We start from the raw sequence: 26,708 nt of genomic DNA on the forward strand, positions 1-26,708 counted from the left end.
TGCACCAAAGAACCGGCATCCCTGTAGGGGAGTTTTGTCTCGTTTATCCAGTCAGCAAAGTCCCTCCCTAAAATTAAAATCTCTTTGTCCAACTTGGTAATATGAATAATAGTAAAAAAGTAGACCCTTCTATCAGCCAGAAACTTAATGAAAATATTCTATTTCAGATAATTTACTGAAATGGGTCCTAAACTGATTAAAGTAATACCTATACTAAACCTAATAACCAAACCTTCATTATGCTTTTAAAAAAAGTACAAATGTCTAAAATAAGAAAACATGATAGTTGTATCAATAGTGCTACAGTATGAACTATTTCAGAAATAAGTTTGTGGTTAACACTTTTATTCGCGTTTTTTGTACAGCTAACGTAGACAGAAATGTACAAGATATAATTTGAACAAAGAAATTCAAATGCAAAGAGATAGCTAAGAATTTAGGGGTCACAGAAAATAGCTAAGTTGAGTTTATCTGATGAAATTTACAGGGGGAGAAGAATGATCTGCCTTGAGCACACCCCTAAAATGTGAAGGTCTAGGGAGAAGTACACATGGGTGACCCCCCATCTCAACGCTCCCTGCTAATGTCTTCCCTTCTCTTCTCAACCCCAGTTCTCTTATTCATCAAGAAGGGACTTTGGGGCTGCGTGTGGACACCACAGCCTGCAAGCTCTGCCCAAAGCTCCCCACCAATAGCTGCTCTAGGCCCCTCACAGGTGTACAGGCGCACACGCCAGCTGTGTGGTTCACCCTTGGGAAAATGGACCTGGGGAAGAGGCCACTATGGGCAACGGAAGCAGACTCAGCACAATAGAAGCAGGAATTCTTGAGTCCTGGGTACCTGGGCTGTGATCTAGAAGCAGGGATCTGGGCTTTGAGTGGACATGTCTCCTTGGCCCTGTGGACTTTTCACCCCGTGGGGACGGACCCAACATAAGAGGGACAAAGGAGGGTGAAGAGAAACACTGCCTGGGTCTAAGGGAAACATTGTGCAGTATTCCCTTTTAAATAACTTTGGTGCAAAAGTCACCAAAAACCAGCCTGGGAACATGATGTCACAGTGTGGGGTGGGGGTCTCTTTTACGTGTATCAGAGACATTGTTCTCTGCGTGTACTCTTATGGAAAAGAAAGGTTAAGAATAATGACATGTTTTAGGAAGACAAAATATCAAAATGGATGAAGGGGGTATGTGACCTGGAAGAGGTTGTTAGGACTGGGATAAGTCAGATACAACACACTTTGTTCAGCTCTCGTGTCTTACACGAATCTCTTCTAAATTAGATAATTAGTGTTTATTGCAACTTTGTGCATGACTAGGGCTGCTAGAAAAGGAACTGCAGTAGCAATAGCTAATCAGCATCTGATATTCCCCTAGTGCAGGAATGAGGAAGAGGCGGGGACTTCTGTGTATCCAATGACAAAGAAACTCAAAAGTGTTGTTGGATGTTTGGGGAAAGACTCTCATTCACTCTCTGGATGTAGATAGGAAAGAATGAAGCCCTTGGCATGACTGGCAGCCACCTTCCAAACAAGAGGAGAGCAGGAATTAGAGTGAAGGCAGCAACGTGAAAGAAAGAGTGACAAGATGGAAGAAATGGGTTTTTAGTGATGAGGTTTAGGTGCCAGGACAAAGCAACGCTGAAGCCTGCATGAGTGCTGGATCTCCAAGCTACATGACCAATAAATACCTTTATTTTAAAAACTAGTTCTGTTAAGTATTCTATGACTTGCAACATAACGTGCCCTTGATAATATACCCTTTTTTAAAGTTTAAAAACCCAGGTAATTTCTTCTTTCCTAAAGTATAGTTCCTAATAATAAATCTATGTATAGTCTGAATGATAAATTATTCTTTTCACTTGGAAGACATGTGCCTAATTATTCATAGAAGTGGTAAGTGGTTATGTCTTAATGGAAAAAACTCTAAAGATCAGTGAAAAGTAGTAGAAAGAGATAATAGTTCCTACTAACATTCACTTATACACCCAGGAGGTTTCTGAGTCATGGAGTTCTTAATGCCCCCAATTCAAAGTGGAAAATAGTCTGCTCTTATTTAATAATGTTTTAAAATAAACAGTTAACATTCTATACTTCCTTCATTTTGTCCGATTAAATTTTGAGATGAAAAAACAAACAAAAAAAAACAAACTTTGAGGTGAACATGACAATCTTCATTTGACAAATGAAGAAACTAAAGCTCAGAGGAGGAAAGTAACTTGTCCAAGATCATACATATACTGAACAGCAAAGATGGAATTTTCTGAATTTAAAATCCACACTCTTAACAGCTGGAGCCAACAAACTGGCTTTGAAGTTGAACTCTACCACAAACACCTCAGTGACCCTGGGAAAGATATCCTTTCTGCACCTTGGTTTCCTCATTAATAAAATGGAGATAATAATAGTATTCACTTCATAGAATTGCTGTGAGGAATAAGTGAGGTAAACTTAGGACAGTGCCCGGCAGTTAGTAAATGCTAAATACATGTTAGTATTACATACTGCATTCTTCTATTGTCTGCATTGGGCAGAGAAGACAGAGAAGAAGATCCTGAAAGAAATTCAATTTCTCCTAAATTAACCCCACTGATGCTGTTTCATAATTGGGTAATGGTTCCTATGCCCTTGGCAATGTGGCCTAGTATCAAAGAGATGGAATTGGGTAAATGTTAAGCTGTTATGATTGTCACAATAAGTTATTTCATTGCAGCCTTATTTTTAATGCAAATTTCAAAATCAAGAATGTCATTCAGAGATCAGATCTAATGATACAAGAACAGGCTCTGTGATTTATACTGACTTACTATTTTAGGGGTAAGAAACTTGGAAAAAAAGCAGTCCAAGATGAATACAAAAACCCTAAAGTGGTTAATAATATGGTGTTTTAGGAACAAAATTCTAAGACCAAGGTTGTCTAACTTGAACTGTAAGTACTGCAACGTAGTGATATTTTCTCTTCCCTTTACCAACTGCTGTTCACTGTTTGAGTTGCACCTAAAGTCGCCTATTCAGGGAAGCACTACTTGACCCTTTTGCACCAAGCCAGGCTGTCCTGTGCTCCTCCGCTGTAGTACTTAACAGCATTGTCATTTACCAGATCTTTAGTATAACTTCATATAATGTCCTTATTCACCATAGGCTGAAATTCCATGAGGCAGAGACAGCATTAATGTCCGTGCTCAGACGCTGCCTTGTACTTAGTAGTAAAGGCTGAAAAAGATTTGTTGAATGGAAGATTGAAGGAATTGGTAAATAAATCAATGAAAACGTTTAAGGTAAGTTTTTTAAAAAAATCACCAGATTATATATGCAGTTTAATCAGATCTGGTAAATAATATTTTGGTGATCTCATCTATAAAATATAGTGTCTTTTCAGCTAAAACGGAAAATAAGTGGACTTGATGATGTCATAATTCATTCAAACACATTTCCCTTGTTGTTGCTTTGTTTTGCAATAGTCTGTGATCAGCTTTCCTTCCTCTCACACCCCTTCCCCCACCAATACCATTTCCTCAACTATTTAGTCTTCCCTCTCCCAATATTACCCTTTAGCAGAATGATAACTAGTATTAACTTTTATAGTAACATGCCTAAATGAAGTCAGGGGGAAAGTGTTTTTTTTAAAAAAAATTACTATAATTGCTTTATTTCAAGCCAGCATTACAGTACTTCTTTCAACCAACTTTTTATCCCCTTGTAAAAGAACTTAAAATTAATTATATAAAGAATAGAAATAGCTTTTGTTTCACTTAACAAGTAAAATTGAGTGAAAAGTCCCTTTAAGAGTAAGCTCGTATAAAAAAATGCCCGAGAATACATGTATAGAACTCAAGGATGATGTGATTTTACTATATGAAAGATCCTGTATACGAATTGCCAACAGGCACATGAAAAGATGCTCAACATCACCAATCATCAGGGAAATGCAAATCAAAACCACAATGAGATATCGCATCACACCCGTCAGAATGGCCATCTTCAAAAAAGACACGAGATAACAAAAGCTCATGAGGATGTGGAGAAAAGAGAACACTTGTGCACTGTTGGTGGGACTGTAAATTGGTGCATCCACTATGGAAAACAGTATGGAGGATCCTCAAAGAATTAAAAACAGAACTACCACATGATTCAGCAATTTCACTGCAGGGAATATATACAAAGGAAATGAAAACACTAAATTAAAAAGATACCTGCACCCCATGTTCACAGCAACATTACTTACAATAGCCCAAACATGGAAACAACCCTAGTGTCCATCCACAGATGAATGGATAAAGAAGTTATGGTGTATATACATACACAATGGAATATTGTTCAGCCATAATAAATGAGGAAATACTGCCATTTGTGACAACATGGATGGACCTTTAGGGCATTATGTTAAGTGAAATAAGTCAGACAGAGAAAGACAAAAATACTTTCTGATCTCAACTCTATGTGGAATCTAAAAAAACAAACAAACACAAACAACAAAAAAACAAACTCACAGAAAAAGATCAGATTTGTAGTTCCCAGAGGTTGGGGCTTGGAGGTTTTGGGTAGAGTAGGAATTGACAGAAGGTGACCACTTCAGGAAGGTGACCTTCCCCAAAGGTACAAACTTCGGATTATAAGATGCTAAAGATGTAATGTACAACATGATAACTATAGTTACCATTGTTGTATGATGTATATGAAAGTTAAGAGAGTAATCCTAAGAGTTCTCATTATAAGGAGAAACTTTTTTCTTTTTCTTCCATTTCTTTTTATTGTTATCTATATGAGATGGTGAATGTTAACTAAACTTATTGTGGTAGTCATATCACTATATGTGTAAGTCAAACCTTTATGCTATATACCTAAAAATCATACAGTGATATATGCCAATTATATTTCAATAAAACTGGAAAAAAGAGAAATATCCTGTAATAGGAAAGTGATGATGTTTCTTCAAGAAGATAGAAAGCATCCTATTATCATAGTTACCAGAGAAAACACAGTCATGTATTCTTAGAATTCTAATGCACATAGTCACTAACTTCAAAAGGCAGAAAAATTAATAAAAATAATTTAACTCTCAACTTTAATCTGCAAAGTATTAAATTGCTGTAAGACAATTTCCCTAAACTATTAATTAATCTGGAATCAAACATCAATCCCTTCATTTACTCGCTATATCTTTTCTTAAAGTCTAAAATTGGAAAGTTATAAATATATTGGGTAATAGATCACTGGGTAAATTTATGCTACCTAGTCAGGATATAATCAGAACTACAACATACTTAAATCCTTCAGGAATTTAATTCAGACATTTTAATGATAAAGTCAAAGGTAGCAAAAGAAAAGAGTTCATTTAGTGGTTACAGAAAGTGAATAAGGGATAAAAAATATTGAGTTCATTGTATATAGCTCACTGTATAGACTTGAATCAACAGTTTGACCTTTGGAAGTCTGAGAGTTTCCATTTATCTGTTCTCTAAATATACTTACAATAAAAATGCCATTAGAAGTATGCTGTGAGGATTAATGTCAGTGGAGAACTGTGAGACTCATGGATAAGAGATGAAAAGGAACTCTTAATACCATAGCTATAAACTAATTAAATTTTAATGTTAGTTAAAAATCATACAGCTATCTGGGATAGATTCAAGATGATACACTAATATCAATATTTTATTTATATTGTATTTTGAAGTTTTAAATATAATAAACTATAGAAAGTATTTGAAAAATACAGGAAACAAGATCATGTGATATTTATCTTTTGCTTTGGAAGCAAAACTATGACTCTGGATCCTCAGAAAAATTCTAGCTTGCTTAGACAAAATAATTTGCTTTTAATCCTGAAACTCTTTAACATTAATTTTATGGTAACAGAGACAAGGATGTGAGAGCTGCACAAAGTAGACCTTTAATGTGCCCTATCATTACCCCCAGATCTTTTCTCCTATGGCATTTGCACAGTGCTGGGCACCGCTTGCTATTCAAATATATTGTCATAATGATGATTTATTCTTATGTATGCCAATTAAAGTGAAAATGTGAAAAGAGTAGAAAAAAAGCAGTGTTCTAATAACACCTATTAAGAGTTGATATATAGATATATAGATATACCTATGTATATTTAAATATATATAATATATAAATATATATACAAACACAAATTATATACATAATACATATATAAATATATAGAGAAACAAAAATTACAGACAGCAATTTATTTTGTCAAAGGTTCTTTAGTCTAAAAAAATGCTTCTACCACAAAAAAATTTTAAAGCCCACTTCTCCAGTATCTAAGTAGGGTTTAATTGACAAATATTCAGATATACATCTCTTCATATATGCATGTGTGTGTGTGTGTGTGTGTGTGTGTGAGAGAGAGAGAGAGAGAGAGAGAGAGAGAGAATGAATGAAGGGGCACAAATAAAATGTTTATAATATCTCCGAACCAACAAGATCTGTTCATGAGAATTACAGAAATTTTTGTGCCCAGTGCAATTAGCCAGAAGCAAAGAAGGCAACAGTTTACTTTTTTAGGTGAGACCTAGCATTACATTTACCCTAACTGCTTTGGCTATTGGGAGGAAGTCCAAATTATGGAAACAACTGCTTTCAGAACTGGAGACAGACGATGCTAGAAGCTGGTTGAATTGGAAAAGAGACTTGGGTGACTTTTTGTGGATGCACATGATCTCTTAGAGACTTAGAAATAAATTAGTACAGCCCCTTCTCTCATTCTGCAAATGGAGCCGCCTGGAGCCTAGAGAGGAAGAGGAACTTTCAAAGTGGAAGAGCACAGAATATCTCAACTCCAGGTCAGCGCTCCTACACGATCCCACACCGGTGACTGAGCTTTCGAAATAATGTGAGATGTGTCTTCCTCTTTCTCTTTCCCTTATCTATAGTATTTGTATTCCAACTACTGGGAATGGGGTGCATCAATGGAGAAAGAGTCAGGGGAGACAGAAATATTTTATCTTCATGTGTGACTTTGCATCTTCATTTTCTTCCCATCATAAATTCAACTGGCTTCACTTCCTTCTTGAGGGTAAGCCTAGGGCTCATTTGTTGAAATTCTTGAAGTGTGATACTACTACAGATACTTGATAATATTTATTGAGCCCCAACTACATTATGTTCACTTAGATACATTATCTAGTTAATACTGCAAAGTCTATATTAATATGTTACACTGGAGCCTTAGAAACATTTAAGTAACCTGCCCAAAGAAGGACAAGGACTTGAAGCCTTCTCTCTCGGACTGCAAGGACCACATACCACACCACCTCCCACTTTTCAGAGAAGGGTGCTTAGTAGCTCTTGATAGATTGTGATGCCAGAAGGGGCTAGATTGGAGTTGAATGCCACGTTACTGCTCATGTAAGTCTTTTTTCCCAGTACTATCTGAAGAACTGGAGGACCATTACACAAATAAGAAATATTCAGATTAGCAATCAAGTTGACCAAAATTTAAAGAAAAATAATGTAAAAAAAAAATGTCATCATCAAGTTATTGGCCAAAGCCAATCACCAATTTTGTCAATCTGAATGGATGGGAAATATTTTAGGGGTAGACTAACAAAATATTTGCTTAAACCAGTTTCTTTGTTTTTACAAGAGAGAAATCTTTTGATTTTCTAGTTGTTATGTGCCATGTTCCTGATGGCTTAGAAATCATATTGATCCTTAACCATTACTTGAAAATGATCTTCTAAGCATCAAAAGTACTTCTTTGGAAAAAGTGAAATTGGGATGTGCAAAAAATTTTTTTTCTTAAGACAGTTTAAGGACATCGAGGTGCTTTAAAAAATGATTAATGTCATTGTAAGCTCTCTTTCTGGGAAATAAATTCTAGAGAACCAAGATACATTTCATAGCTTTAAGTATAGAATTATTACTCCACTTTCAACTTTGTTTTTACTGTCTAAATGATCTGCTTTTTCAGTGGACTCATGTTTTTGCACCTTATTGTCCTAAAGATGATGTAACAAGTATTACAAATGTTAGATAATGGCTAGGATTAACACAAAGTTTTAGTTAAGTTCTATGGAGTAGGAAAAAAAATCTTGAACTACACTTTGCTGATTCATAAAAGTATGAAATCATTTAGCTTCCCTAGGTTTTACAGAAAACACTTTAAAAATGCTATAAAGATGTATAACAAGACATAAAACTGCAAATATTAACTGTGTATTTCCTTGAAATATAAGTTAAACTTGGTGAGTAGGACAAGAAAATGTCACATTCCTTTCTCTTGCTAAGGAAATTGCATATTTCCTTTGCAAAAATAAAGAATATGCAGTCTTCATAAGCATATATGTGACAGTTTTAAAGTTGTTTTGTTTCAGGCTAAAGGTTTCTATGAATTTTCACGATTGTCTCAAAGTTGGAAAAAGAAAAGAAACAAAGAGAAAGCAAAACATTAACCTTAGGCATACAAGTTTTGTTTTTCACCAAATGTTAAAAACAGCATTCATGTTATATGCATATTTTGTCCTTTCTAAATATTATCTTGAGTTACACAATTTTTAAATTCTTCATAGAATGAATACACTTTCAAATTTTTGCTTATGTTTCCCTCCGTAAGCTGCAATATTCTAAATAGAAAGTTAATCTGTCTTTACCAGGATTTGTGAAGCAAATGGATATACATTTTACCAAGTGGAAAATAGGGCTGTGACATGGGCATTTAACTACTGATGAGAGCCCATATTTGATTTGGGGACCACAGGCTACCATAAGATTTGGTTGACAGCACTAATTTCACTTGGGAATCGAGAAATTCTGGAAAAAGAGAGTCTCTTAAAACATAGGTCAAGGGACTTCCCTGGTGGCGCAGTGGTTAAGAATCCACCTGCCAATGCAGGGGACACGGGTTCGAGCCCTGGTCTAGAAAGATCCCACACGCCGCAGAACAACAAAGCCTGTGTGCCACAACTACTAAGCCTGTGCTCTAGAGCCCGCGAGCCACAACTACTGAGCCCACGCGCCTAGAGCCCGTGCTCCACCACAAGAGAAGTCACCGCAATGAGAAGCCCGTGCACCGCAACGAAGAGTAGCCGCCGCTCGCTGCAACTAGAGAAAGACTGTGCGCAGCAACGAAGACCCAATGCAGCCAAAAATAAATAAAAATTAAAAAACCCGAAAACGTAGGTCAATCAAATTTCCAGAATTTCACTAAAATGAGGTGAAGGAGAAGTTTAATAGTAATATCAAACATGGTCATACGGGCTTTATGTCTATTTCCTCATTAAGCCTCACATTAACCTTATTAGGTAGGAATTGCTACTGTCTCCCTTTTACAAATGAGGAAACTGAGGCCAGAGAATTCAAGGACTTTGCCAAAATTCACACAGTCTCTAAGTGGCAGACCCATGTTCTTAGCCACTCAGTAGGTTTTAAATTGTTATTATTTATGTCTCATTGGAGAAGAAAATGTGGACAACATGGGAGAGGTCACAAGGAAGTCTGTAAGGGTTGGGCTCCTTATGATTTCAGAACTCAATTCAGAGTGCATGGATTTAAAGTCCTCTGGGAAGACAAGCTGATGAGTCCCAGGATTTCAAAGGGCCAGTCCCAAAGCTCTGAGGGAGACAGGGAAGTCCCTAGCTCAGCTCTTTGGCTCCTGGTAGATGGGCCCAGATAGCGGCTTTGGTAGCCACCACAATGGCTTTCCTGGTCTCTGTAGAGGTTCCAGATTGAAGAGAAACTCAGCAGTGTTGAGGAGCACAGGATATCAGGTCCACCTGTGGGATACAGCTAGATGCTTTGTCCAGCTGCAAGTATGTTGCAGGAATAAATGTACACAGGCACATAGATATGTCTATGTAGAGCTGTGGGTTCTTTTTTCCTTACATTTTTTCCTTTCATTATTAACAGTACAATAAAGAGCTTAGCAAGTCTAACTCCTAATTTTGCTTAACAGTAAAAACAGCTTGCTTCTGAATTCACAAGATTCCAATAGGGTCCCTCTGTAGGAATAACTTTTGTTAATGAAAGAAATAATGTATATTAGCCTGCTATAACAAGAATAAACCAGAGTGCATTTTATCACAATTAATGTTAAACACAGCATGTTTTGTACTCCAAATATATTTATGAGAAACATATAGTTGTGTCTCATACATATCAAAATAAAATAAAATAAAAATAAAAGAGTTTCTGGCTATTTAGTGCACTAGTTTAAAAATTAAACTAATTTGATCATTTGCCCCATAATATTCCTATATTTCAAAAGTATATGTAATCTTTTTATGAGCACATAAACTTATTACCAACATTACTGACTAGAAAAACTTTGTGATTTTAATCCTCCCCAAATGATCAAAAGTAGTATATTCTATAGAACTCACCTTTTGCCCATTCATCCCTGGAATTCCGGGCGCTCCAACAGAACCCTAAGGAGACACATGATTGAAATAAATCGATATCATAATCACAAAGTATTTCAATTCTAAATTTATATTGTATTAGATATTTCAGCCATAACTTTACCTTGATAAAAACATGTCTGGGAGGCTGTTTTTCAGATCTTATCTACTGTGTTCAAATATACAATAATGTAAACAGATTCATCAAGCTTTTCCAAAAACCATTAAGTTAAATTTAACCACGTTTGTAAATATCTACTTAATGCTAATAAGATTTTAAAGAAATTCACATCATAAATTGAGTTTTAGAGCTATCAGAAGGCCACGTAGCTCTAAATTTGGGTGCTTTTAATAAACATGGCATGGACATATATACACTACCAAATGTAAAATAGATAGCTAGTGGGAAGCAGCTGCATAGCACAGGGAGATCAGCTTGGTGCTTTGTGACCACCTAGAGGGGTGGGATAGGGAGGGTGGGAGGGAGGGAGACACAAGAGGGAGGGGATATGGGGATATATGTATGCATATAGCTGATTCACTTTGCTATACAGCATAAACTAACACACCATTGTAAAGCAATTATACGCCAATAAAGATGTTATAAATAAATAAATAAATATGTAAACACACACACACACACACACACACACACGCACACACACACACAAAAGAATTAAACTTGCCCGGGGCTTCACTGGTGGCGCAGTGGATAAGACTCTGCGCTTCCAATGCAGGGAGACCGGCTTTGATCCCAGGTCAGGGAACTAGATCCCATATGCATGCTGCAACTATGAGTTTGCATGCTGCAACTAAGGAGCCTGCCTTTCACAACCAAGGAGCCCTGCAGCCACAACTAAGGAGCCCACCTGCTGCAGCTAAGACCTAGCGCAACCAAATAAATAAATATTTTTTAAAAAAGAATTAAATATGCTTAGTTTCATCTGGAAAAAGCCTAGCAGTAGCAGTAACTCCTGAATTTCATGAAATTAAATAACATAAAATGAAAGGTAATTAAAATAACACCCACTTGCTCCACAGTTAGACAAATAAGGGACCCATGTTGTAAACCCAAATTTGTTGTATTTGAAAGCATTTCCCTGAGACTCTCAGGGAGTGTGTTTAAACCACATGAGTGTGAATACATCTTCCAAAGTAGACTAGAAAGGATGCTGCAAATGGTAAACACCAGCTAGGAACAACACAACTTCTACACATAAAATATTATCTTAAGTGTGTGTGTGTGTGTGTGTGTGTGTGTGTGTGTGTGTGTGTGTATGTGCATGCACACTTGGAAGTGTGCACACACGCACTGGGGTGATTACAATGATTGGACATAGGTGGTTGAACTGAGAATCAGAAAGCGAATTACTACCTGAGAAAATCTGACATTTAACTGGATACAGAAACATTAACAAATGTTTTCAAATAGTGATTTCCCTTCACACACCTTCCTTTGAGGCTCTGTAGGAACCATTTTTAAATAGGATGTGCTTATTTTTTGTTTAGCACTAGAAAACAGATTTTTCTTAGTAGCTGTATAATATTAAATTTCTTTAAGAATAATGGAAAAAAATTAAAATAGTAATTATAAATCTAAAACTGCTCTAAAAAATAAAGTTTATTAAAAATATAGTCATTACATGCAAAACAAATTGAGATAGCAAGTTCCTTAGTGCTTTCTTGGTGATTATACTGAGTGGCTCATTAAAGGACTTCCCGAAGCCTGAGGCAGTAATTTCATCCTGGTCGCATGTGGATTAGGGTAGCTTTACAATTTCACACCATACTTAATAGAGACATTATTGCTAAGGACAAATTGTTCCTATACACAAGTTGTCTCACAATGCATTGGCTTTTACTTGGTTTGTGGGATTATGTTTCAACAGATGCCACATGCCCAAGCTTGGGGGATAAAACATCTCTAACTTTGATGGATTCCAAAGATAAAGAATAATCACTTTTCCACCTGTTGTAATACAATTATTTTCTTTAGTTTTCTGCAGGTTAAATATCCTTTTTTGTCATCTTTATGGGGTGGGAGGTGTGATGGGGAAGGGGACTTAGTGATATTTTATTGGCAAAGGGCCATCTACCTGCTACTGATGTATTGATGTAATTTTAGAAGTGCTAGACTTTCTCCATCAGAATGTAAAGGGTCAATTCTGACGGCTCTGGATAACGTTGAAATGACAGTCAGGAAGCCAGTTTTTGGGCTACCTCAGCAAAGGAAGACACTAGTGGACCACTTAAATATAGCCACCAAGCAACAAGAATATCCTTTGTTCTGGTCTAACAGTCATTTAACAATCACATATTTGTGCAAGACCACGCAATTAATTTGCAATGCCTTATGACCCTTCACATTCTAAGTTTTCTCATGATGTTTTACAAGGATTTGAATTAAAACCTCAATAACCTACAAGTTTGGCAAACAGCTTAAAAAGAGTCTGCTCTGGATTTATTGACTTTTCTATAATAGAGTCGATTAGAAATCGAATGGCTAACATTACATGACTGTATTTTTAGAAAGCAGAATGCACAAACCAGACTGCTTTGGCATGACTTACAGTAGCTAATTCCATTCACTTCTCTGACTAGCCATTAGGCGATGGGAGTATAATTACCTTCACAGTATTTTTTATACTCTACCTTTTGTCCTGGAGACCCCAGAGGACCCTAGGAAAAGAAAAACAATTCAATAAACATAATATCGCAACCATTTAAACTTAAATGACTGATTAAAACTGTCCTATTCTGTAAGGTTCTATTGATATTTGTCATGCTGAAATATGGTGATGTTTTGTACATCAAGGAAAATGAAAATTTTCGGTTGGAAGTGCACAATGGGTCTTTTCTTCTCTCTTGTTCTCTTTTGAAGAACATTAAGCATATGCAGTAGGATTCTGATTTTTTCCTTTAAAAAAAAGGGTCACAACATTGTAAATCAACTATATTTCAACTAAAACGAAACAGAAAGAATCATTGCCATTCCAGCGCATCTGTTTCTTCAGATACCTGCAAATCTATCACATCAGTCTCATATAGAAGGCTGGAGATGTTACTACTAGAAGCACTTAAAATACAACGCAGTTCTCAGCACACTGACACGTTCTATGACTTCTGCATCTGCAAAACTTCAGGAAGCAGATTTGCAAAGGAAATCATTGAATGGCATTACAAAGAAACATGTTTTGCTCTATTCTTCCTCTTATGAAATGTGGCCAACTGACCTGCCCAAAAACTTGTTTACAAACTAGGCGATGCCAAGGTCAGTTGTGGCATGTAGTGTGCACCAGAAAAGGGAACAAAAGATGCTGTCAGCTGTTGCATAAACTGTGACACTGGGGCAGGGGAGGAGAGGAGAAGAAATATAATATTTAGGAAGACGAATGGGAATATTTACATTTAAAATGGAAATGTGGCAGTTCTGAGATTTAGCAATTTTTGGACCACAAAGTCAGTGCTGGAATTCTGTTGGCTTTATTTAGAGCGAGGCATGCTTTGGGATGGTAGAAAAGAGCACAAAGAGAGCTGTAATTCTGACTTTTGATGTCTCTTTTTAAATAAAAATATTAAGCACTTTTCTTCCAATTCTTTCAAAAATACTTTTAATTTCAGTATATTTTAACAAAGTTATAGGTACTCTATCATTCCATGTAAAAAGCTCTTTATTTCATTACATTAAACTAACAGCTAGCTTATTTTTAATGTGTGACATTTCAGTTAATCAGCATCTTACATTCAGACTATAACATAAAAAAAGGACTAGAGTGGTAATCAGAGAAAGAATTGGTCACGCATAATTTTTTAATTAAAAATACACCACGTTTAGGAACATTCAGAGAATCTGTTCCTCATAAATTATTTTGTAATCCTCACAGGAAGACTAACAATTTCCTCATATAATCAGCTTTAGGTTACTGAAAGTGCACTGTGCAATATCACCTTTATAGATTCCTTTTTTAAAATGTAGGATGTAGTTTTATTGACTCGGTGACACTGAAGGCAAGGACATCGAATGTTAGACATATGAAAAAATTAATACTGGCCTACAAGCCTAGGAACTGCAAGAAAGTGAATTCTTTTCTTTTTCCCTTTTTATTACAAAAAATTTAAAACATAATAAAGGGTAGGGAGAGTAATATAATGTACACCCATGTATCCATCACTTATATGTAACAATTGTTAATTTTGCCATATATATTCCTTTTCAATTTACTCAACCTTCTTAATGAGCTTGTTATCTCATCTATCTGTGTGGTCTGACCTTTTCTCCGCTTATCTCACTCCTTCAATTTAAAATTCTCCCGTCTTAGATTTTGCAGAGAACACAGAGGCTGTCAGGCATAAATTCCCCCAACATCATGTCTCTCATCAACTCAAACCCATGTGGCCCTCCTTACTATATCAGAGGAGGAAGATGCTCTCCTCCCACTGGGCAAATGCATCCAGTAGACTCTGGAATCCATCCTTGCCTTCGCCCTCAGGGCTCTTTCTCAATCAATTATCCCTGCATCTGTACCAGAGCCTCCCACTCTGCACCGGTTCCTTCCCCTTAGCACATAAACATGTGTAATCATTTCCTTACTTGGGTAAATTGTTTGGGAAGTGAATGTTAATGCTAAGTAAAGGCAGAATTTGGAAGCTGTAGTGATAGGAGATCTGAGAGTGAAGAAAAGACTTGGGTTTTATCATTGCCTATGATTCCATTTTTCCTAGTGTCTCCAGAGTATTCCACTTTTTAAAATGTTGATGTTAGAGAGGAAATCATATAACAAAAAGTACATTAATTCAATGTTTAGACTGAGAATGTATATGTTCAATGCAAACAGGTTTGTTTCCCACTATAAACCTAACTGCCACTTGAAAAAATATTGTTCACTAAAATTGGGCGTTTCATTACATTGATATATAACCCTGGAAGGGAATATTTCAGATTAAAATAAGAGCAAATTTTAAACCAAATGTTTTAACTAGAGATGAACATATCTGGTATTTTCTAATCTGGTCTTTGCTGCATGATCACAGTAAGTCAGAGATTTAGAAAGATTACTCACAACTCTGAAATCTATGAAATTATATTAGTTGTATATTTTAACACAATAGTTAATAAAAGTCAAAGGATGGCTATAAAAAATAAATATATTATTTTTCTCACTGTTAGAAAACTACGGCCATTTTTGCTAAACTCCAAAAATAAAAGCAGTTTTAAAGACAATATTAATTTTGAATTGTGAATACATATCTTATAAATTTCCATAACTATGTTGCCAAGGATATATCCTCAGCTACCAAAAATGTGCATATACTCCTTTGATCTCGCTGGCAGGAAACATGGTAACAAGCCAAAGATAGTGTCATTGTTTTAGAGAGGAACTGGGAAAAGGCAATGTTGAATATAAGGCACAGACATACATTCGAGTAAGCACACACACACACAAATAGCTATTTTGATCAATATTTTGCTCATGTATATATTTTTTGAGCATTCTCTGATTAATAATCCCATTATATATCTGTGACATTGTGGTCATAAATTTAAGCTTACAAATGAAAGCTTCACTGATCAAAAATTGATTTTGAAGTTAGGGTATGCTACTACCAGTTGGTTAAGATGTCTACATTTGAGTACTTTTGTAGTTTCTAGTACAAATACAAATTTATAAAGGAATGGGTAAATGTCATAGAACCACTGACTGACTTATCTAATCTTTCTTAAACTTACTTATATTCTCAGCCTGAATAATGACTTGGATGAAGAATGTCATATATTCATTATTCACTTGTCAAGCTAGTGTATCTTATTATTCCTAAAATTAAAACTAGTTGTTCTAGTATTCTAAGATTTCTAACATAATTCCATTATTGTTATCCCCATGTCTTAAAAAGTTTGAATCAAATAGTCTTCCAAACCAAAGAGTCAATCTTTTTAGTCCATTTTTATCAATCAACGAATTGCTCCTTTCTTAGGTATTTTCTTGGCGGGCACTTTTATATTTGCATATACTTTGCAGATGACCAATTAAGATGAGAATAATCTGGTCTCTTTTATTTTCTGTAATCATTTCTTTGTATATGTCTCAAGATTGGAAACTGTGTAATATACAGAATCTTAACATGTTAAACTATATTTCTTTAAGTTTAACTCCAGAAGCATTAAACTATAATTTAAACCTTAAAATGTACTCATTTCAGTATAGGCTCTGGGTGATGTAGAATGTATTAACTTTTTTCATTAAAGGATTTTGCACAATGGACATAACCTTATTCAGCAGATAAGAACCAAATGAGCCACCGACAAGTTCTAAGTGTGGAGTAACGACATCACTTATCTGCAGATAAATGTTTACACCTAATTTTCATGGTCTTTCAGAAAACACTATGGAGAGCTATGAAAACTTAAAAGTTCTAAACAGGTAGGAAATTACACAGTGCACTGATTTTCTTTCCTGTTTTCCCCACTCCCACTAGATTCCATTTTTAAAGATTGTGGAAAATATTATGTAGAATATGGCAGTCAAGTAAGTTAAAGAAATACCATAGTTCCCATTTGGTGATTGCCTTTACTAAAGCCGCGTTACTCGGGCCTGAGAGTGATCGTTTATTCCTCCGCCTCCGGGTGCACCAGATACTATACTTACTCAGGAACATTCTCCAGTCTGTCCTCTTCTTCAGCTGCATTACCATGCTCTTATTCAACCCGCTTCTCTCTCACCTAAGCTACTGTGACACGCATCTAAAAGCCACTGTGTTTTCAGTCTTCTTCAACCCTTTCTACACAGTGCTGCCCGAGGGAGCTTTCTAAAAGGCTTACAGGTTTCTACCTTGCCTCAGCTGAAAAATCCTTCCATGGCTTTCCATGGATTTTGAGAGAAAAGTTCAAGCTTTTGTAACAGTTGTAGTTTGCCACATAAGCCATGCTTCCTCATCTCTACACCTCTGCACCTCTGGTTGTCTGGTCCTTTAATGGGCTTCTTCTCTCTGGTCCTGTCTCTTCCGCTCATTCCATAATTCAGGGCTCAGTGCCTCCACCCTTGGGGCTAGGTCGCCTTCTTTTGTTTTCCAAAGCACCCCTATGACAGCACTTCTTTCCCAGAATTTACCAACAATGTTGTGATTGTCAGGTTACTTCTTTCTTCACTCTACATGTCTTTTATCATACACAGAAGCTGGCACAGTAATTGCTCAGTGAATCCTTTTGGGTTCATTCATGAATTCATCCACTTAGCAGTTTTTTGAATGCCCATTGAGTGCGAGGCAATGTTCTAGGCACTGGGGATACAGTAGTGAACAAAATTAATAAAAATGCATGCCCTCCTGGACTGCGTAGTCTAGTGAATGGAGAAAGACAGTAAAAACATAAACAAGTAAAATATAAAGTTGTGTCAGGGGGTAAGTGTTAAAGCAAATAGGGGGTAGCGATTGGGGGGAGTGGATGTGGAGGCATTTAACTTGGGGGTCAGTGAAGGCCTAGGATAAAGTGACTCTTGGATAGAGCCCTGAAAGAGGTCAGGCAAGACAGTCATGCACGTAGAAGGAGGAAGAATGTTCCAGGCAAGGGAATAGCAAGTACAGGGCCAAGAGGTGGGCATATGCTCAGTGTGTTCAAAGAACACGGAGGAGGCAATAGGTAGATGGTAGAAGATGGGGCTCTGGGGAGGAGGGAGATCACATGTGTATGGCCTTGTAGGTGCTTGTAAGCACAATGGTGCTTACTTTGAGTTGATAAAAATTATAGGAATGGGCTTCCCTGGTGGCGCAGTGGTTGAGAGTCCGCCGGTCGATGCAGGGGACACGGGTTCGTGTCCCGGTCCAGGAAACTCCCACATGCCGCGGAGCGGCTGGGCCCGTGAGCCATGGCCACTGAGCCGGCACGACCGGAGCCTGTGCTCCGCAATGGGAGAGGTCACAACAGTGAGAGGCCCGCGTACCGCAAAAAAAAAAAAATTATAGCAATGAATGATGAACACAGAGTAAACCAAGTTTTCCCTTATACCTTAGACAATAGTATCTCAAGATAAGAATGACAAGATTTTTCATTCACGTTCACCCAAGTCATTCTAATGCTACTGGCCTATTTTTTTTTAATTTTTAAAAATTTTTGGCTGCATTGGGTCTTTGTTGCTGCGTGCGGGCTTTCTCTAGTTGCGGCGAGCGGGGGCTCCTCTTTGTTGTGGTGCACGGGCTTCTCATTGCGGTGGCTTCTCTTGTTGCGGAGCACCGACTCTAGGCATGCGGGCTTCAGTAGTTATGGCACATGGGCTTCAGTAGTTGTGGCACGCGGGCTTGGTTGCTCCACGGCATGTGGGATCTTCCAGACCAGGGATCAAACCTGTGTCCCCTGCATTGGCAGGCGGATTCTTAACCACTGCACCACCAGGGAAGTCCCTGCCCTATTCTTACAGCCTCTAGATTACCTCTAAGTGCAAGAGTGAGTGGAGGAATTCAATTCATGCCTTTTATATTAAAACCGCAAAGCAAAAATCATCTTGATTACATGGTCTCATTGACACGGAGAGTGTCATGGATGTGGATGTAGGTCTAAGGTCTCTAATGCATATCAAAAGCCATCATGCAAACAGTAAGTAGAATTATCAACCCATGTTAATCTTCAAAGCAGGCAGTTAAGAAATGGATGTTTCTATAACCATTATGCATTGGCTGCACTTTCCAGCTTGTAAAAATAACATTTTTAATTAAAAAGTCTTTTGTTTGATAGATCATGGAATGGAAAAAAAATTAATGAATTTTTCTGACTACTGATGTTAGCACAAATTTGATTGAGGTATTAATTACTTAAACAGAATGCAGAGTTTCTAAATGATGTGCTCTAGGATGTCTCTTGGGACGTGTTTTAAGGCAAGTTCTGGTTGCCTGCTATTAGGAAATGATGTTCTGTGTGAGCAGGGGGCGGACATAGTTCCTGTTCTGTCCCTGATGGCTAACAGTAAAATTCCAAGCTCTAAAAGCTGCTGGTCATTTCTGGATGCAAGAATATACAACCAGCTTCTGTAATAAAAAACGCAGGGAACAAAAAAAAGGTGGTCCCTCTGAGAAGGGGAGAATAAAAGCCCCAATCTATTAAGCCATTTAAAATTATTTCCTTTTTGAGTTAAGAATTTTTCCAAGATTTAATAAAAGTTAGGTAAAATGAAGAAAATACTTTTTAAAGTCTGTTCCCACGGGGAAAAATGATAACACGTATAATCTAACTTATTGGAGTCATAAAATGTTAGTATCAGACTTTCTCAAGGGTTTGGTGCAGCAGACTTTAATTATAACCTTTTGAAAGCTACTAACCTGGTCACAAGATCAGAAAATACAACTTGGTTTATAAAGGGTAAGAGGAAATTTGAAATAAATAATGGAAATTTGTCTTACTTAAGAAGGATTCATTTAAGATGTACTTATATAAAATTCCACATTTTCCTTGGATGTTTGATGAGGGAGGGTCAAGAAACATAAACTCTAGCCACTATTATACGTGAGTCTGGAGTATAATTCAAATGATGTTTTACAAGATTCAGACTCCATAGCTTAAGTGTGTGGAAATGCCAAACGAGAAACTTTGGGGAAATGTTTAGAATGTAAGAGAGTGTGCTGATATGTTTTCAGCGTAAAGGCCAATGATTTAGCTGAACTGGGTATGAAGGAACGTAGCATAAACAAGAAAAGAGCAGGACAGAGCTGAGATGGGAGAGCCTCATCTCTTGTTTCAAGTCCTCCATGGACTCTGTCTTCAGTCACATTGAATCATCTTTCCCAAGCAGTTTCCCATTAGCCTTCATGTAAAGGTCTTAATCATTCTTCGAGGCTCAGCAGTCATAACTCACTTCCTTTGTGAACCTTCTCCAATGCACCCAGACAGAGCTTGTTTTTGTCCTCTGTGTTTCTCTAGCACATTTTAACTGGCTGTATTTTAATATATTTACATATTTATCAAATCTACTTGACTAGGCAGCAAATTCTTCGGGCCATATAGTTTACATCCTCAGCACCTACATAGCAGTGCCTAGCAAATAAATCATTATTGACTACATTGAAACAATGATTCATAAATATGAAAATTATTAAATTCCATTTACCGAATTTCCTCCATTGTTTTGCAACTCTAGCTATCTTACTTCTAATCACTGGAAAGAGTTCTCAGTTTTCTGTTTTTTGGTTTTTTTTAAGATGGCCATCTAAAACTTTTAATCAAATTGAAAAAGATATAAAGCAAAACTTTTCTAGTCCATACAAATAATGATATTTTGAAATAAAATGGTTACATCACAGTAGTACCTAATGGAATCAAAATACTAGGGTGAATCATCCAACATCATCTATTTAGAAGATACACAGACAAGCTCTTCTTATGGGAAGTTAGACATCATTCTATTTTTCTCCTTAAAGTTCTCAGGTTTGAGGCAGTTGTTTCTGTTTAAGTATCTGGGATTTTCTTCTGTTTCAATAATATCATTCCATAATTTCTATTATTTGAAGAAGTTCCTCTAAAACAGGTCTCCTTCAGAGCCTATCAATACGATGACATGTTATTATATTAATTCATGAATATTTGATGAAAAGTTTTAAATGCAGTCATTAATTTTTTAAAAGAATACATTCTTTTTGACTTCTCTACCTCATGTGCTGACTTTTTTGGGGAAAATATTAAACCTGGATGATTCATTTGTTGGTGTTTCCCCAAATCATGAAGCTCTGACCTCTTTATTGGAGGTCTCTTAAACGCTCAGGAAATTAAAGAAGCCATACATTTTTCTCACCACTTGAGGAAACCAGGACCCAAGACTAAATATTGGACATTAACTACCACCAGCAGATGAAAGACAGATCTAGGTATTAGAGAATCTATGCTCTGATTAGGTTCCCAAACAGAGATTCTATCACCTCTTACCAAATATCCAAGGCCTAAATTAGCTCATTCCATCCCTTCTAAATATTTAATAAACTGTTTCTCCTTGCTGCATCCAAAATGGAAATGACCCGTAAAGAAAGAAAAATTAACAGGCTTCCTCTGCCCTCTGTGATTAAGCATACTTCCCTAGTGTACCATAAAGGAAACAAATTTATGGTTCATGAAGGCCTATCACCCTATACTATGCTCAGTAAAAAATATTTCTACTGAGTAAAGTGCAAGTGCTTTTGCTATTTTAAATCAACAATGCTAAGAAACACTAACTGTTAAAATTTAAATATCCTATGACCAGCAGAAGGAAGACTTAAATTTAGAACTCTAATATGTACTCATCTACTGTCCAGATCTGTTTTCTATCTAGACCAGCCTTACCCAACAGAACTTTCTGGAACAGTGGAAATAGTCTCCATTGCTCAATCCAGTAGGTAGCCAGTAACCACATGTGACTACTGGGCACCTGAAATGTGACTAGCGCCACTTTTAGAAACTGGATTTTTAATTTCAGTTTAAATGGCCACATGTGGCTAGCGGCTACTACATTGGAAAGTGTAGACCTAGCAGATCTACACTGTAAAATGCGTAAGACGACAATCGGGTGAACTGGATTCTACCCTAGTTCTGCCACAGACTACTCTATGAGCTTGGTCAAGTTATTTGTTCACTCTGATGCTGTTTCTTTATCTGTGAAGTGATTAACTAGATGATTCCTAAGATTTCTTCTAGATCATTTACACTCTAGTTAAAAAACTGTCATAGAGTGTGACTAAAAATCGCTGCAGTTACTTTCCCTCATGAAAATCAGTCCTTTAGTTACACCATGCGTATTCATGAACACACATATACTTCAAATTATCTATAATACATGAATGAATATATGAAGATGCAAAAGAAAAAGTAGTTTCCTGTTGGACTTAGCCTGCTTAATCCTACTCCTGGCATGCGATGATACTGGATGAGAGAAAAATATAAACAGGATTTCCTTGCATTAGCACCTGATTTATCGATTCATTGATTCATATTATTCAGTCATTCAGGTTATTGAATACACTAAGCACCGACACAATTATTTTGTGATGTGATAAATGCTGTGGAGGAGGGGAGAAGGCAGCTTCTAACAGCCTGGGGGAGTGTGAATGTCTGTGAATGAGGAAGTGTGTGTGAAGTTTTCTCGAAGGAGATGACCGGAGCAGAAGTCTATTTTTTTGAGTCCATTCAGACACATGGCCCCAGTACTGCCCTTAGCCCTGGGCAAGAGGGCTCCTGTGTTAGGATCCACACTTTAGAGATCTCTTCTGGCTGCACACCTCCTCCTGTGGTAGCCCACCTCCTGAACTTAGACTGTACTTTGGGTTCCTGGGACCTTGGGATTCTCTGCCCCAATGACTGGAGCTCCTGTCAAGGACTGTGAATTGTCTCTCTCCCAGGTCTGTTCTTCTGCAGGTGAACCACACCACTGGTGTGCACTACAGTAAACTGGAGGATGGGGCAAAGAGGTGGGTATTTTGAGGCATGTGGATGGAGTTTGATCCTGTGAGCACCCAAATGTCTACATATGAGAGCCTCAGTCTCATAGAGATGCGGATATTAGGTACCCGTGGGAGAGCCGGGGAGCAGGCCTCGGCCCATTTGGAAAACCAAGTATTACAGGCTCTGGTGGGTTGGAAGGACGCTGTCGGTGTGGCATTTACAGGTACTTCATGGACAATCAGATTAAGTGAGAATAATAAAGCATTAGAACAGTTGCTAAGGCACCCCGGCAGGCAGCGTAGTGTGCACAACTGAAGTAATGCAGTTTTACCAAAAAAGATGTCATCGTTAATGTCTAGTCTAACAACTAAATATCCTAAGATGATTTTGGTCATTTTGGTTATTTGTGATTTGAAGGTTTGTTTGCCTCACCAGATAAAAATCATGAAGAGAAGCCTGCTACTGTGTCCGATGTCTGCCACCCTGCTGATCAATATGGTTGAGACAGCAAAGTACAATTAAGTAAAATGATAAGTTTTATCAAATCTGTGGGATAGAAGTGCATTATAACTAAATATGTTTAAAGTAAATCTTCACATATTGGTTAATTCAATTTTATTTTAAATGAAGCAGAAGCAATTATCTATGCTTATGTTATTAGCTACCATAAAATACATTATATTCACTCGACACAAATGTATTAAATGTGTTTGCAGGCAAAATCAAAATAAACTAAAAAGTATCTATAACTTCTTTGGATACAATCCAAATTTCACTTTAAGGAACAATAACAGAAAAACTTTTCTGAGTTTTGAACTCTCAGACACCACCAGGGCCCAACGAATGACATTTTAAGTACTCTTATAATTCAGAAGGAGATGAATGGATACGCTATGGAGTTTGCATATATTTGGGGGGCAGGAGAGGAAAGAAGGGTTTCAGTGAGGGAAAGTGATATGGTCTATGAAACCTGGGTTATAGACACTTTGGACAAAAAAATAATTTGCAGGAAACTGGGACTAGTTGGTATATTGAATATACATCATTTGCCTTTTATGTTTTTGAGAACTACTATATTTGTCAAAGAAAGACACAGTAAGGATATCAAAAGGAAAGACACCTTCAAAAATACTATTCTAACAACTATTTAAACTCTTGAAGAACAGAAAAATAAAGACCATTTGTGCCGGGGTTCAGAGCTTTAGCATTTCCAGCTGTGGTCAGTTCTTGGTTTGATTCTTGAGTCTAATTTTATAAGTCAGAGAGATTCTCTCCTTATTTAGATGGAGTCCAGTTTGTTTTAGCTCATGATTCTACCTTTTAAAATCTCCTCTAGAACTTCTCACAAAACCTGAAGGTCTTGTTTATGGAATAGGTGCACAGCAGGGTTAAATAAATGTGGAACTGCGTGAGAGGCAGGACTTCTTTTTTATTCTATTAGAGATGCTGTTAATCTTCAGATGATTATTTTTGCGATATAAAATATATAGCGTGGATTATGAAAACTAATTCCCCACCGGACACACTCATAAACAGTTTTGAAAGAGCTAATTTTAGACCATTCCTAGTTTTTTCATTTCATCATTAGAGACATTGTACATTTTAAAAAGTTCTCTAGTGCCTCTCACGATCCTCATGTAAGCAAACACTTCTCCGTGGCGCAAACCAACAGAGGTAGTGGGTTTTGCGTACTGTGGAAAAGATGAGAGCGGTGGTATATATTATCTTCCCTTGTCTGAGCTGGTGGAAGAGAAGGGGTGTGTTATGAAAAGGTGATGAGGTAAGATGAGGTGATATATAGGAGAAGGCCAAACACAATGATGGCAACCAACAGGACAAAAGGAATAAGTTGCATTATCAATCACAGTATTTGACACACTCTAATTTAATTGACAGCTATAGTCACACTGTCGTTAGCCCTTATGTCTCATAGAGTGGTCTTTCTGTATGCCACGTTATGTCATTTGACATTTTTGTCTTAACAGCAATACTTCTCATTTATGTAAGTCTGTGTTCCATAAAGCATTTTCATATTTTTATTATTTCACTTGCTTCTCACCATATTCCAGTGATATAGGTGGAATAGGAATTATTGCCTACATTTTATAGATCAGTAAAAAGGATCACAGACGATAGTCATACACTCCTAAGTTGTTCTGAGGCCAGAATTACTAGTAATATGTACTTTTCTTTCTACCAGACTTTGAGTCGAAACACACACACCCACATACGCACACATACGTATAATATTTGAAAGGAAAAAGAAAATTTCTAAGGAAATTTTTCTCCGCATGAAAGCTGCTATTATATTTCCGGTATCTTCTCTCTTTGAGATGGGTTAAAATACACAGGTGCTATTTAAGTTAGTAAACATAGTGATTTTTTTAAATGATACTTTTAAAAATAATAGAAATATTTCACTTTAAGCAAATATGTAAAAATTCAGTTTGCTGGGAAGAGGAATTAGGGGATTGTATTGCTTTATGAAAAGACTCTGAATGGGATTGCTTTCAATAGCAAAATTTCCCAGCACATTTAAGCTATGTTGATTTATGAAAATCTGATTCATATAGAACTTTATAGGAATACATCTGTTATATAAATCCATGCTCACCTGTAATTTACTGTAGAGGTAACAACTGAGTGATAATAATAATAACATACTCATACAATTCTTCATTATATATTTTAAAGGGCTTTCTCCTAATTTATTGCACTTGTCTTTGGCAACCTTATGGGGAGGCAGAGAGGGCATGATTTTCCTTTCTTTACAGATGAAAAATTGAGAGGTTAAGTGACTTGTCCAAGGTCAGATAGACAGACCATTCATTTACTGCTATTTGAGTGATGTAGTTTTAACAGGGTAGTCAAGGAAGTAAGGTTCTTCCTCTTTTTTTTTTTTTAACCAGCTGTGAAGGCTATTAAAACAGAGGTGGATGATCTCACAAATATACTGTTGGATGAAAGAAGCCAGACACAGAAGTTACATATTGTATGATTCTAGTAATATGAAATTCAAACACAGGCAAAATTAATCTGTGTTGGCAGAAGAGGGAGATGGTGATCGGGGGGTGGGTAAAGGGGGTTTCTAGGATATGATAACCTTCTAGTTCTTGATCTGGTTTGTGGCTGCACAGCTATGTTCACTGTGAAAATTCACTGAGATATATACTTATTTGTCTACTTATTAAATATATATTATACAAGTTTTCTTTTAGAAAAGAATTTTACATCTTTAAGAACAGTACAATGCTGTACTTTAGAAGATCACTACATTAGACATATCCTTTGAACATTTGTGATTTCAACTGAGTTTCTCAGCTTCATTTTTTGAAATGAGAATATGAACTGTATCTGAAGAGTTTAAAGAGAGAAGAGAGGTTCAGAGAAAAATACCCAGGATCATCTTTATCTGAAAAGTTGCTATATGAAATGGGAAACCAGAGCAAACTAAGACAATGACATAATTCATTTAGGACTAGGTGGAACATTTATATTTAATGACATTAAGCTAGGGGTGGTAGGGAAATGGGACTCATTTGTTATTCACACCGTGTATTCTAGAACATGTATATGAATTTAAGGAAGATAAGATTATAATTTTTTAAACATCCATTTTTATTTTAGAACTTTGTATATTACGGTGCTGCACTGGGCATCAGGGTAGAAAGGCTGCGGCAATGATAAAAATCATATGCTCTGCACACCTGGGGACAAACAAGGGCTCTTAAGAATCCTAAGAAGGCTTGGATGTAAGAGTGTATGGGAGGAATATGTTTTGACCGTTATCCACGATAGAAATTACAGGTGCATTCAATTGCATAAAGCAATTTCAAAATTTATATGGTAGTTTTCCAAAAATTCTTCACCCCCTCTGATCCTATAACCTGGAGAGCTAATGCTTCCCTTGTATGCAAAGTTACCACGGATGACAGATGTTTTATTTAATTTTCACATATGGTCTTTTG

The 26,708-nt window shown here is 36.7% G+C and overlaps 1 protein-coding gene across 1 annotated transcript in view; it reads right to left on the reverse strand.

Annotated features, from left to right (window-relative positions):
* COL25A1 (collagen type XXV alpha 1 chain) overlaps positions 1–26,708 on the reverse strand; it is a 460,694-nt gene that overhangs the window by 90,740 nt on the left and 343,246 nt on the right. The window contains exons 11-12 of the mRNA XM_069540662.1: positions 13,005–13,031; positions 10,335–10,379 (exon numbers count right to left, since the gene is read on the reverse strand). Coding sequence (XP_069396763.1) covers positions 10,335–10,379; positions 13,005–13,031 — 72 coding nt within the window. The remainder of the gene's footprint in view (positions 1–10,334; positions 10,380–13,004; positions 13,032–26,708) is intronic.

This window comes from Delphinus delphis, chromosome 5 (genome assembly GCF_949987515.2).
Source record: "Delphinus delphis chromosome 5, mDelDel1.2, whole genome shotgun sequence".
Classification (NCBI taxonomy): domain Eukaryota; kingdom Metazoa; phylum Chordata; class Mammalia; order Artiodactyla; family Delphinidae; genus Delphinus; species Delphinus delphis.